The sequence below is a fragment of the Manis javanica genome, chromosome 10, assembly GCF_040802235.1.
Source record: "Manis javanica isolate MJ-LG chromosome 10, MJ_LKY, whole genome shotgun sequence".
NCBI lineage: Eukaryota > Metazoa > Chordata > Mammalia > Pholidota > Manidae > Manis > Manis javanica.
The window spans coordinates 62,715,407-62,728,877 of NC_133165.1; the positions used below are offsets into that span (position 1 = coordinate 62,715,407).

The 13,471-nt window shown below is 40.0% G+C and overlaps 1 protein-coding gene across 2 annotated transcripts in view; it reads right to left on the minus strand.

Annotated features, from left to right (window-relative positions):
• WIF1 (WNT inhibitory factor 1) overlaps positions 1 to 13,471 on the minus strand; it is a 67,680-nt gene that overhangs the window by 10,719 nt on the left and 43,490 nt on the right. For both annotated transcript variants that reach the window (XM_017661715.3, XM_017661714.3), the window contains exons 4-6: positions 5,624 to 5,764; positions 4,446 to 4,541; positions 3,071 to 3,166 (exon numbers count right to left, since the gene is read on the minus strand). In XM_017661715.3, the coding sequence (XP_017517204.1) occupies positions 3,071 to 3,166; positions 4,446 to 4,541; positions 5,624 to 5,764 (333 nt within the window). The remainder of the gene's footprint in view (positions 1 to 3,070; positions 3,167 to 4,445; positions 4,542 to 5,623; positions 5,765 to 13,471) is intronic.

Consider the following 13,471-nt stretch of genomic DNA (forward strand, 5'->3'; position numbering starts at 1 on the left):
AGGTAGGACGTGGGGATGGGGTAGAGCAAATATCTAAAAATAGACAATTTGGCTCATACTATAAAGGAGATTAAAATAAGAGCTTGGATTCTCAGCAATTCCAGTTATATGGCCTATTCTTGTCTTATATAAGACAGACCAAAGTTGGCCATTGATGAACAAAAGCTAAGTAAGCTTCCAGTAAGAAATTCAGAAAGGAAATTCAAAAGTTATGTGTGTATATATATATATATATTTTTTTTTATAAAAGAGGTCCATCTAGAGTAGGGGACAGCTAGCTGTTCACAAAAGTTCATGCTCCCAATAACATCTAGAATGTTCTTGGAATATCATGCCTCTTGAATGCCAAAGCTTTTTGTTTAAAATTCTGTCTCCAAGCTTAAGGCAATACTGTACTTGCTTTGTTAAAATCAAGTCTCCTGATGTAGAGGGAGCAGCAGCATTTGGGTGTGGGATTTAGGATTTGGGATTTAAAAGAACCAGCTCTTTGGGCTTCCTCTTTACTACTTGCTTCTAGGATTGTTAGAGCTGGACAGTTGTTTTTGAGTGTGTGTCCTGTCTCCCCACTTGCTCCTGTTTCTCCTGGGGATAAAAGAAGAGATTAGAAAATAATCAGGATTAGTGCCTGTTGGCTGGACACTATCCCTTCCTAATGCCCGAAGGCAATGAACCCGGAGCCTTACCCGAAAGTAATAGAATCTGACAAAGCTGGTTATAGAATTTGGCCACTCTTTTAGTATTTGTGTAATATTTTACCATCCTGTAAAGACCAAGCTTCTCTACACCTCTGTTGTGTAGTGATTCTGGGCTAAGAAAATGAGCCAGAGACACTAAGTGACTTCGGGACTGAGGGTATGCTAGGTCAGCGCTCAACTACTCAATTCCTAGTTTGTAACGATGTTCCAAGAGCCCATGAAAGTTCATCTTTAATATTACCTCAAAGATGCCATGCTAACGTCTAGCACCATGCCAGTAACTAAACCATTTTTCAGAAGCTATAGAGCTTCTGAATGATAAATGATGAATGATATGCTCCTTTCTGGATGATAAATGCATCTTTTTGTTGAGGTAGTAAAGAACATTATTTTTTAATGTTCCCAGCTCTCCAGTGAGACCAAGTGGAATTTCAACAGACTTTCCAAAAAAAAAAAAAATACTGGAATCTAGCAAGTAGGAAAATCTTTCATCTGAAAGGCAAAATATTACAAAAATGTAAAACATACTGGAATACACATAGATATTTCCTTCACAGTGGCCATGCAATGTTTGTGCCACCATCGCATAGAAAAACACTGCAGTTGACACTCCACTGTGCAAACTACACCAATAACAGTCACATAAGCAGGCCTCACAAATGGTCTTTTTAAACCTCTTAATGTGTGAGTTCCTCATCCAAATCTCTGGAGGATTTGCTCTATTTCCTAATAGTTGTGAGATAATACGAGCTTCATTCTGCTTCAAGAATTGCCCAACTTTGAAATAGCAGGGATGCTGAATGTTAAATTTAGGCAAATAAACAGAAGCTTCACAAAAAAGACTTTTACCCGCTGGCTGTTCTTATCCATGCCATTAGAGCTTAATCTTTATGAATAAACATTTTAAAAATTGTTTTTAATCCAATGTTTTAGAAGATCCCTTAAAAATAAAGGTTAGGGATGCCCTCACATATTATTTCAATTAGGTTGGGGGTGAGGAGCCAGGGGGCAACAGCTTCATTTCCAGTTTAGACATGGGAAAAGTGTGACCCACAGAGATCAAGTTATCTGCTCAGGGGCAGAGTTGCTTGTGAAGGAACTGCAACCTGAAGCAGGGAGCCTGACTGGCCACATGGTACACTGGAAGATGTACATTTGGGTCAAGCTACTCAAAATCTATAAACCTTATTTTGCTTACTTGGGAATGAGATAGATTAAATTTTACATATCTCAAAGAGGTTTTGGAGAATAAAATCAGATTGTATGAAAGTACTCTGTATACTATCAAACAGCAGACAACCATAACTACTCTGACTCATGCAAAGAATTCTTTCCCTTAGCTTTTCCTTCTTTTTTAAAAGCTGCTCATTTCAACCTTAACTGGTGCTAACTGCATTATCACTAAAGAGACGCTTCTCAAAAATAACACATCATTTTATTTTGAGGCATATATTGTTTTAAGAAAAACAGTGCTCTACTCATGCAATTAGCATTTTGGACACAAGGATAATCATCAAATACATACATTTTGTAGGGTATCATTTAATTAGTTTTTCCATAAAAGATGTGAACTGGGCAAAATGGACAGGTATCTTGTAAAGAAAATAGGTCATTCAGTGATATTTTAGAGCCAAGTTTGAATCCTCTTTATGAGAGTAAAATCCGGCATTAATAATGCTGCATCACAGGAAGGGGGAACCCATCTCTCAGGGCTGTGATCTGTGAGCAGAGCATTGCCTTGGGGGTCAGTGAACTTCTCGGTCAGGCGATTTGGAGCAGGTTGTTTCCTTTCAGTCTTAGATGCTCACCCAGAAAACTGATTTAGGACATACTGAAACCCCCATGTGGCAGGGACAGCTAGCTGTTCACAAGGTCCATGCTCCTCTCCCAAAAAGTGTCAATGGGAGACAGCTGTCCAATCAGGGACGATATTTCTCCTGTCTGCATCCAGGTAGGGCTAGGAGGCTAATTCCCATCCATGGAATAGGTGTGAAAGTTGTTTGGGTCACTTCAGAGCCAAGGCTTTTCTTTTTTTTTTAAAAAAAAGCAGTGCCTACTCCATTTTCTCCTCTGATTATTGGCAGGATCCAGGGAGCTCCGAAGTTCTCAGCAGGACCACTGATGGAAGGCACCCAGGCCCCTGAGACCTTGTGTGGAGCAGAGCTGCCACACCCACTGACCAGGTATTCCTGTACTCAAGCATTTTGTGAGTGCAAATAAATCTCTAGAGAGCTAAACTATGCTAGAATTGGGGGCTCAAGTTAGAGCAGCCAGCTAAGTGATGCACCCTATTTGCAGAGCTGTTATGAAAAGTGATGAAATACTAAATATACTTCTTGTAATCAAACACGGAAAAACTAAAAAGAAACTGTTACCTTTATCACAGTTGACTCCGTAGAATCCAGGTGGGCAGATGCAGAAACCAGGAGTAACACAAAGCCCGCCGTTCATACACCGTGGCGTGCAGAGGGCTAACAGGGAGAAGAGCTCTGATTCAGGCCATATAGGGGTTTGGAGCAGGACCGTTTGAAAACGTCAAAGTACACAGGTCTACAGTATCAATTTTTGTGGTTGACTCTCTTTTTTGAGATACAAGTTTGCTATATTAAAATTTATTTTCATGCTGTAAATCAAATCATTTTAAAACCAATTGCGTAGAAGAGAGTTTTAGAATTGTTCTATTTGAATGGCTGATTAAGATTTGCCCAGAATCATTATTTGGACTAAGATGTGATCTTCTTAACACTATAAATACTTTTTCCTACCCTATTTACTTGATCTGCTAATTTCAAAATGAATGGGAACAAGAAAAATTCTTATTTCTTGAAGATGAAAAATATTTTGTTTCTAGTCAAATAAGCTCTTAGTATTTAAGCATTTTGTGATTAATACATGTTTTTCTGTTCATTTCTTTTTTTATGTAACTTTCTTAATAGTACTTTCACTGAAATGGATGTACTTACTACACAAACGATTTTTTTTTTTTTTTTTGCCTTATAGTGACTTCATAACTCAGGTGTAGACTTAAGCGTGAATTAAGCTATTTTTTTTTGGTATCATTAATCTGCAATTACATGAAGAACATTATGTTTACTAGGCTCCCCCCTTCACCAAGTCCCCCCCACAAACCCCATTACAGTCACTGTCCATCAGCGTAGTAGGATACTGTATTGTCACTACTTGTCTTCTCTGTGTTGCACAGCCCTCCCCGTGCCTCTCCCCACATTATACATGCTAATTGTAAGGCCCCCTTTCTCCCCACCCCCCTTATCTCTCCCTTCCCACCCATCCTCCCCAGTCCCTTTCCCTTTGGTAACTGTTAGTCCAGTGAATCAAGCTATTTTTAATCAGAGTAGATACTTTCAAATTGATTATAGTACTAGCTTGTAAAACCCAATTTAAGTGGAGGGAAAAAAACCCCCTAAAACCTCATGAGATTATGCCAGAGCATTGTGTGCAAAATCGTGAAGGGGCAGGGTGGGGTAAGAGGGGGAGGCTGGCCACAAAGAATGTAGACGTGGTGCCAAAGTTCTCTGCCCTCGACTCCACATATTGGATTTAACAGAAAACCACTCCTAGAAGAAATACTTTCCAATAGCTCTTTCTGCGGCTTTTTAAGATTTCACCATTCCTCATAATGTGACCAGAAATATAATTTCAGGACTATATTAAAAATACATATGGGGCTTCTCTGTGGCATGCATTTCATTAGGAAGCAAGCAAGGGTAGCTGGGTCTCTGGGTTCTTCACCTTTCTCGCAGTGAGGTCCGTAGAATCCATCCGGACACTCGCAGACGCGTCTTTCATTACAAAAACCTCCGTTTCGGCACCCTCCTGGGCATTCAGCTTCACCAAAGAGAAACAAGGTTATGCGGGCCCTTTGAAAGCACGTCGGGTGAATTTCAGTGAGCATGAAGAGGCTAGGAATCATTTCGTCCTCCTGAGCACCAGGTATCATAATTTATTAAATACCTACACTTCTACCTCATTTTCTCTATACCACATGTATACTTCATTCACTAAGTCTCTGTCTGATTTTGCTTCTGGCAATCCTACTTTCAACAGTAGGGGGCTCCTGGAAGAGGGCAAAGCAAGCTTCGTCTGCCTTCATCGCTACCTACCAATCTACTGTTCTCCTTAAATTCACATTGAAATAGATGCAATGATATTGTCCTCAATATTCACTTTCAGAGGGTGGAATGGACTGTCTGTATGTCTTTAGAGCATGAAAGCTGCCACAGCTTAAATTGTGTGAGGGAAAAGCTCGTATCGGGATGGGAAGGAGCCAGCCCTTGGTGTTTAAAAGGGCCTCCAGGGCATGCTGGTGAGGCACCTTTGTCTGGCAGAGCCCACCGGCCTGATGGTGGCACCCCGTCCCTTGCAGAAGTCAGCGGCACTGAGGGCTTGGCTTGCTGGCTGGGTAGTGTTGCTTCGACAGGTGGCAGTTGCTGGTAATGACTGGCCACCTTGCTGCGAGGCTGGGGTCTCCCAAAGGTTGTATTGGAGGAAGGGAAGGAGGGTGATAGAAAGGCATTCTGAAGGATGATGGAGTTCCTAAAATTGTGAGTGGGGTCAAAGCAGAAACAGACACACAGCAGAGAAAGTCTCTCTTAGTACTATTACTGGACTCTGTTTATTAGCCCTTCCTCCCATTTGTGTGGTAATAATTATACAAAAAACTATGTCTGTCTGTCTATCTATCTATCTATCTATCTATCTATCTATCTATCTATCTATCATCTACCTATCTATTATCTATCTATCTATCTATCTATCTATCTATCTATCTATCTATCTATCTATCTAATCTACCTATCTATCATCTATTTATCTTTATCTATCTATCTACCTACCTACCTATCTAATTTTTGGCCCAAATCACACCTGAAAGCTTCATGAACCTTTTTTGAACCACCCCCACTGGTTACCTTGTTGACATGTCTTAAAGAAGATAGCATTTTGAGGCGTCTGCAGGATGGTGTCGCCTTCAGAGTTCATTACAATCACATTCACTTCAAACGCTGCCACTCCGTCTTGCTTTCCAAGACATGGGAAACCAACTTGAACAACTAGAGAAGAAGAAAGCATGGAGGGACCATTTACCTAGTAGATTCCAGTTTTACAGAGACCTTTTGGTGAGAGAGACAGAGAACAAAGCAAAAATGTTTACATTTCGTTATCTGACATTCCTGTATCTCCACTGGAGTACAGACCATATTTTGATTGTCTGGGTATTCTCCACAGAACTTGTACATCACACCGGGCAGAGGAAGAATGAATGGCCCTCATTAACTTGTACCCTACTAATGTGGAATTGCAGATATTTTATACATAGTCTGGGCTTATAACAACTTGAAAGAAAGATTTTCTCTGAAAATTGAAGGTGCCAATTGGCAGCAGCATAGATTGATAAATTAGAAGAAGAAACCTTGTGGACACCTTCACCAGCCTCCATATAATCCAAAAAGAGCTAAAAATCAACATTTTAGAATCCATTAAATATAGCCCTATAGCAATGACTCACTAGCTTATTTTCACTCTGTGTGCTTGAAAATGACAAAATATCTTACATTCTACGACTTGGACTAGACTCCAATCAGTGGACTGAGTTAGTGAAGCCGGTATTTTTTCAAGCCATTTTGTAAAGAAGTGTCCCTATACTGGGGACCTAAAACGGAGTTTGGTGTGGTGAAATAATCTCATGATAGGCTTATATCTAATGCGTTAGGTTCCTAAAGAGGAGTCACTTCCTTTTTTGTGAGTCTATTCATCACTTGGGGTATGTAGGTGTTGACTAAACAAAGAGTGGGAACTAACAGTTGCTGTACAGAAAGAGCAAGGAGGCCATCAATGTGGAATGCCCACAAGTCATTTGGTGGAAATTGACTCCTCATTGGCTGAGAGACCAATTATGTACATTTCTACAATCCACTGGATTATCATAACATATCCACTGGGGAATACTGACCTAACTCATCCACTAGATTCTAGTGCTTCCCTATGAATAGAAAGAAATATGCTAATAAGGTATACATATGAAATTTTGCTTCATTTTGTTTCTGTATGGCAGGTTATGGTTATGCCAAGCTTGGGAAAATCATACCAAGCCAAGAGAAATCCTTTCCCTTCAGAGTTTTTCATAAACATTTCTTCTAGATTTATAATAAGAAATGAGCTAGAAATAAGTCTGCTCTTCTGTAAGGCATTACACACAAGCTGGTCATACAATCTTCTTAACGTGCTTGGCAATCAAAATCCACCCTCTAGACTTTGGCATCATCAGTATTCATTATTGTGTCATTCTCAAAATAACATAGATTTCCAGTTCCCCTGAATATTGAGATTGGAGCATTGCAAATAAACAGTGAAATGATGAAAAGGAAGTACAGATATTTTAACAGAAATAAAAAGAGACAGAAAACCAAAATTGTGTCTGCAGTTCTGAAATGAAATTGTCCCCATTGAAAGCATTGGTCTAATGAAATCTTACATATGAAAATGCCAATTTACAAAACACAAAAATCCATTGCTGAAAAGGGATTTCCATTTCAGAAGGAAGCAAAGGAACTGAAATACAATTTCTTTCAATTGTTAACTCTTTCAAAGCATTTTCACTTTGTTCAATTAAAACATTTTATTTATCTTTTTCATCAATCTTTTCCATGGAGGGGTAGGTCAATGATGGCCCTGAGGCCTAAAATGATACAGATAGAACTTTTTAGAATCTTTCTCACCACATGTCATCATCCAAACTATTATTTTCCAAGTGTATCTTTTTTCTTGGAAGTGTATCTTTTTTCTTGTGCAGCCTCTACTTCACAGCCCACCTAATTCTTTTAAAAAGGCACTTTGGTTTTATTTTAGCTTTCAGAATCTTGGTGTGGAAGAGAAGATGCTTGTACATAAACTCATCTTCATTTATGTTTACCAACATCGTCAAATTTCAAAACGTATCTTGGATGTTAAGTATCAAAAATGTCTTATTATATGTATGGAAAATTCAGTTAAGAACAATTACTAGCTTGTCTATATTTTCAGATGTGCTAAAAGCAAACCATTTACAAATCTCATGTTTTGAGTGCATGTGTACATGCTCCAGTTATCAGGGGGCACTTGTAGAGGTTTGGAGTGCTCACATCAAAGTGTGTGGTTTGCTAAAATGGCCTCTCAGTCAATGAAAGTGAAGAGAGATACAGAGAGTTACCTGGCCTGTGGATATCTAAGAATATATGGCTCTGAACAGTCCCAGGAAAGGAAAACAAGAATGCAAAGTCCAATAAAGAGTTTGAGGAAACACTACACAAGTAACTTTCTTTAGGGTTTTCAAAATGAGTTTTTCTCTTTCAGTGGTTAAATACAAATTTGAGTCCAAATACAGAGTTCATCCATTCAGAAAATATTGTATGTTTACTATGTGCCAGTCACTGTTCTAAGCACTGGGGACACTTTAGGGAAAAAGATAAATTAAAATACCCTGACCTTTGTGGCGCTTACGTTTCAGTGATTTACTTTGAAGACATTTGTGACAGTAAAATATTTTAATCATTTAAAAATCTAGAAAAGTAAATGTTCACACATGTTTAAAGCTATAGATTGATGTTAGAATTGAAAGTAGCTGCAGTATTTGTTTGGGACTGCAACTATTAAATTTCTTGGGTAATTTATATAACTTTTATAATCTCTCCAACTTCAATTTGCCTATATTTCCGGTTCACAACAGGTGCATAAATGTCTCCTGGGAATACTGTCTAATACTTAAAACAAAGACCAGGGAGAGAACTGCAGGGAGAGAGTTAAACTCTTGGGCCTCAGTTTCCTTATTTAGCCATAAGACTAGTAATACTATTAAGATAATTTTTAGAATTTTTCATATGTGGAAAGTCCTGTTATTTGGAGGTTTTAAAGAAGTGTAATGTTGTTATTCATCAACTATGTCTTTCATTTTAAAAAATCTTATCAAAGCACTCACATATAGAGCATAGTTATACCAAATTATGCCAAACACAGAAGAGTAAAAAAGTCTTTTATATTTTATATTTTGAATAGGAAAACTTAAGGCAACCTTGGCAGAAAAACTAAAGATGTAGAATCATCATCTTAGTAAACCATTAGAAAATCTGTCCCTAAGAATTATTTTACTAATCTAAAATTATGTTCAATTAATATTAATAGTACTATGAAATATTTTCTTCATCCTTTAAATATCTAACACAATCTACATTTAAATTTGTATTTACTTGTGTATTTATAATTTCAACCCAACAATTCAACTTCAAAGTGAACACATGAGAAATCCCCTTAGCCCAGGTTTTAACCCACACCTATCCAATTTTTTTGAAATAAGAGATATGTAAACATAATTTTGGTCTGAACCCTAATACAGAATGATCTTTAAAGGAACTAGGAAATCAAGTCTACAGGTTAGAAGTTATTTAGTTTCTGAGTTTCAATGAGTTAACTTTTAAGGTAAAAGTAGAAATTAATGAAAGATATAAATTACACTAATTACACTTGCCCATTTTTCAAATTTAAAAAATGAAATGAAAATTTTATTTCCTTTTGTGCAAATTCTACTTGTCTTTCTTTCTGCTTATAAACTTCCTTTGTAAGGCCATTCAAGTAATAAGGATTATAATTACACACACCTTTTAAATATGTTTTAAAGAATTGTGCTTTAAAAAAACTAACAATCTGACTTTAGTTAGCCATATCTTCAGTAATGGACTTCTGTGAAGCCTGTGTTCTACCCAAACTAGATTTCTTTTGCTTCCCAAACACGTGGTGTGGGTCCCCAGTGGCACACCCCTCCTGCTGCTTGGAATGTTGTTTATCCTCTTTTCTGTCCCGTGTCCTCCCACTTACCTTTCAAGACCAAAGTTAAACAGCATTTGCTCTGTCGTCTGCCTGCCTAAATCATGTCACTAACATATTTCACAATCACCTTTATATACAGTTGCATTACAATATAATGATTTGATTGTGATTCTGCATCCTTTGCTAAGAATGAGTTTTTCAAAGGCAAGGACCATTTCTTATTTGTTTTTCTAACCTAAGCACTTAGTATACTGTCTATCACAAACTAGGAACTGACAGACACAAAGGTATACCTTATGCGAGACACACCCATCCACTTTTATACACAAAGGCACACACTTGCACATATGCACATGCACACTCCCACTACACAAAAAGAGACAGAAATTTACCATAGACGGTGGGAGATACAGAGAATAAAGTATTAACAATGTGCACTCAGAAAACCACATGCACAAATAAAAACAGACATCAAAGGCAGGAAAGCCATGGACTCTAGTTTCAAGAAATCATAGAAATGTGAAAGTTACATTGTGCTTTTGCAACAACGAGCATATGAGTAGAAAGCCACTTTTACACAAAGCTAGATGAAATTGGGACAGATGTTCTGAATTCCAGGGCAGTCTAGGTTGTAGACTTGAAACCGAGGTAAATTAAAACAACCCAGAAAAACCAAAGCAGATTGAACATAATGCACATGGCATTCAAGTACACGCTGATGTGCAATTGACTGCACGTAAATTCTTACATAGAAGTAAACAACAAGCTTATTCTGATTAAATACCTTTTCCACACTGAGATGGGCATGGTGCTCATGCAGCCTCAGCTTCCAGTCACGCAAGCCACTGCCTTTCAAGGGAAGAGGGGAAAGGTTGGGGAAAGCTTATATCCTCGGCAGCACAAATCATAAACTGCTACGTGGTTATAAATCATCCAACACAAGCAGTCATCAGGGCTCCAAGCTGTGCTGTCATTCATTCTCTCAGAAAATACTTACTGAGCACCTACTTTGGGCTTCACTCTCAGCTAAGGACTGGGGTCACCAAGAAGGTGTTCCTTGCAGTATTAACACCTATTTAAAAATTATGGACATTGTATTCATGAAAGTCTTGGTTGAGAAACACCAGCTCTGTTTCATGGTATGACAGAGACAGAATGTTCAAAGAGGCAAAGCTTTGACTTTATAGAAACTGTTCTTTGTTATCCAACTCAGTAATTTTACTGAACCGCCCTGCAGTTTGTATTTTCTGTTTTTGTTTTCTTCAGATGCCAGAAGGCAGGCACTTCATAACTGTTAAAGATCAAGAGTTTTCTTTCTCATATAATGTTTAAGCATATAGGAGTCTGAGGGATAAAAGAACAGCTTAGCAGCTTGGGCATATAAAATAGACCAGTGGAATAATGAAGGCTACCTGGATGCTTAGAAGAAAAGACACACTGATTTGGTTACTTTTTAATAATTCAAGGTAACCTTACTGCTCCTATTGTGGGGACTGAGCTAATGAGCTTATGAATAACTGGCCTGCAATGAGTTAAAATTCCCATAAACGTCTTGCACCTGCATTTCTGCAAACAAATCCTACATCTGTTTCCAGAAACCTATGTGTGTGGGGGTGTGTTGCTCCGGGAGGAGAGGGTTCCCTGCCTGGGGCAAGTTTGAATTTCCTAAGACTGAAGAAAGGCAAAGGCAAGAAGTCAGGGGCTTAAGGGGGGTTATTCTCACAGCAGTGGGCCTCAGTCTCTCCTTGCTCCCCACTCCCCTGGCCGCACACTCCTTCCCTGCTCCTAGCATGAGGAGGAACTCTGTGGGCAGGTCTTTGGTGACTGGAGGATGCCTGACAATTATGTACCAGGAGCTGAGGGGAGGAGACCTCCCCTGGGTTGGTACTCCCATGACTGACCAGTAGTTCTCTTGCCTGTAAACATCCCATAAATGTGCAAACAGGCTCTTATTATATACCCAGTGGGCATTATTAAGGCCAGCTGGGAATCCTGGTCAGAAAGTTCCATTTTCCCTACACTCCTCCCCTCCAGGATTCTCACCTCACAATCTATGCACCCACAATCTTCTGCAATGGCCTCTATGCAAGAAAGCTGGATCACTGTAACCAGATTCCACAATAGCAACAGAAGTTATTAGCAACATACAAATAACAAGAGAAATTTTGGTACAGATAACAACGAAACCATGACAATCCTAAAGCCTGAGGATCCAGCTATATTCAAATGACTACTACTCAGATGAGTCCATAACTTGCACTTCCATAGAAGACCAGTTGCTGAGCCAGTAAAGACCTCTGTGACCACTCAGCAAGCAGCAGATGTTGCTAGGAGGTGGGCCCAATCCACAAAGACTATAGCAGAGATTAACCTTAAGGGCGATAAGACACATGTTTTAATGACATCAACATAGGCAAATCTTGTCTATCAGGTCAGGAAGTGGGTTCTGTCCTGGTCTAGTATAGCAGACCTTCATTCCCTCCCTGTGAGAGTAACTGATGGGTCTGTAGGTAGCCCTATAGGAGGTGTGTGCACTGGCCACAATGATAAAACAAAACTCCCCAGTAAGATGCTCTTACCTCCTGGACATTTAGGGTACACTACTTTGGGGGCCTCTCTGCTGTTATTCCAGAAACACACAGGAGGCCAGCTTCCAGGTCTTGTTCCCAAGGTGCCAGAATGGCCAGCCATCACCAGTCCATGTATTGACATGTCCAAGGCAACATAGTCTCCAGGTTGCTGTAGGACTCAGTCACACAATGCACTTCTGCTGGGGCTCTGCTGACTTCTCCAAAGATCAAAGGCAGGCCCAATCGGGGATCTATAGTCCACATTGTCTTCTGCCCCAAGGCACGCTGTCCTGTTAGCCAATGCACCTAGGATGCCAAAGGCAAATGGCCAGCAAGCTGATGCCAGAGGCCCCAGCCACAGCTGTCTTCAGTCGTATGGACATCCATCTCACAGGCCCTGACAGATTCACCTCATTCAAGGCCTTCACAGCCTTGACTGTTTTTCAGTGGCAGTAGATGCACATGTTTCATCCCAGCCCCACCTGATGCCCTTTTGTACCAAATGGCATAAGGTCCTCAGAATTTATGCCAAGTGTGGAATAAACACTCTCCAGTAACCTACAAGACCCTAAACCTCTTGCAGTAATGCCATATTTATCTGTAAGAGAATCAGAGATGAGAATAACATCATACACAATATTAGATGCCCTATTCCCAGTGGGGTTCAGCCTTGTTCCACTCTGACAGCCTCACCCCTGCAAACAGTAGGGGTCCCAGGAAACTGCTCAGGGTCACAATAAATAAGGGAGCATTCAGCTCCTGTGTCCACCAGGGCCAGGACACACTGCATATTCACTGGGAATCAATAAATTGAGGCCTCTGCCCCCCAGCCAGTCCCCCAAGGCAGGTGCCTTGACCCTCCCCTCAGTCAAACTGTAATAGCCAAATGTCTTCTAATAAGGGTCCAGGTGGGGCCTGCATACTCTCCTTCAGGAAGTCCTGCAGACACACAGGCTGGACATGTGGCTTTGTTTCTGGCTTCCATTTCTTGGTCCTTAGTGGATGGAACCCCTGCTCTGGCTTCAGTTGCTGCCATAGCTCCAGCAAGATCTTATTTGGCTGCCCATCCAGTTTCTTTTTTACTGCCCCCTCCTTTAGCAAATCAGCCCACATCTGGGTCCTCAAGACCTTCACAGGGCCCTTTAAACTCTTTCTCTCAGTGGCAGATTGCACTGTCTTCCATCCCTCATTGCTTCTGCCTCTCCCAGATCTGCTACAGTACAAGTAACCCCATTTGACCTAAGTGAGGGACAAGAATAGCCATTAGGGACCCAAAGAGGGATGGGAGAGCTGTTTGAAGCACCAGATTTCTCATTCCCACTGTAAACAACTCCTCATCTGGGTCCTGATGTTTTGGGTTATAAATGGCATTCTTCATGCCCAACTCCAGTT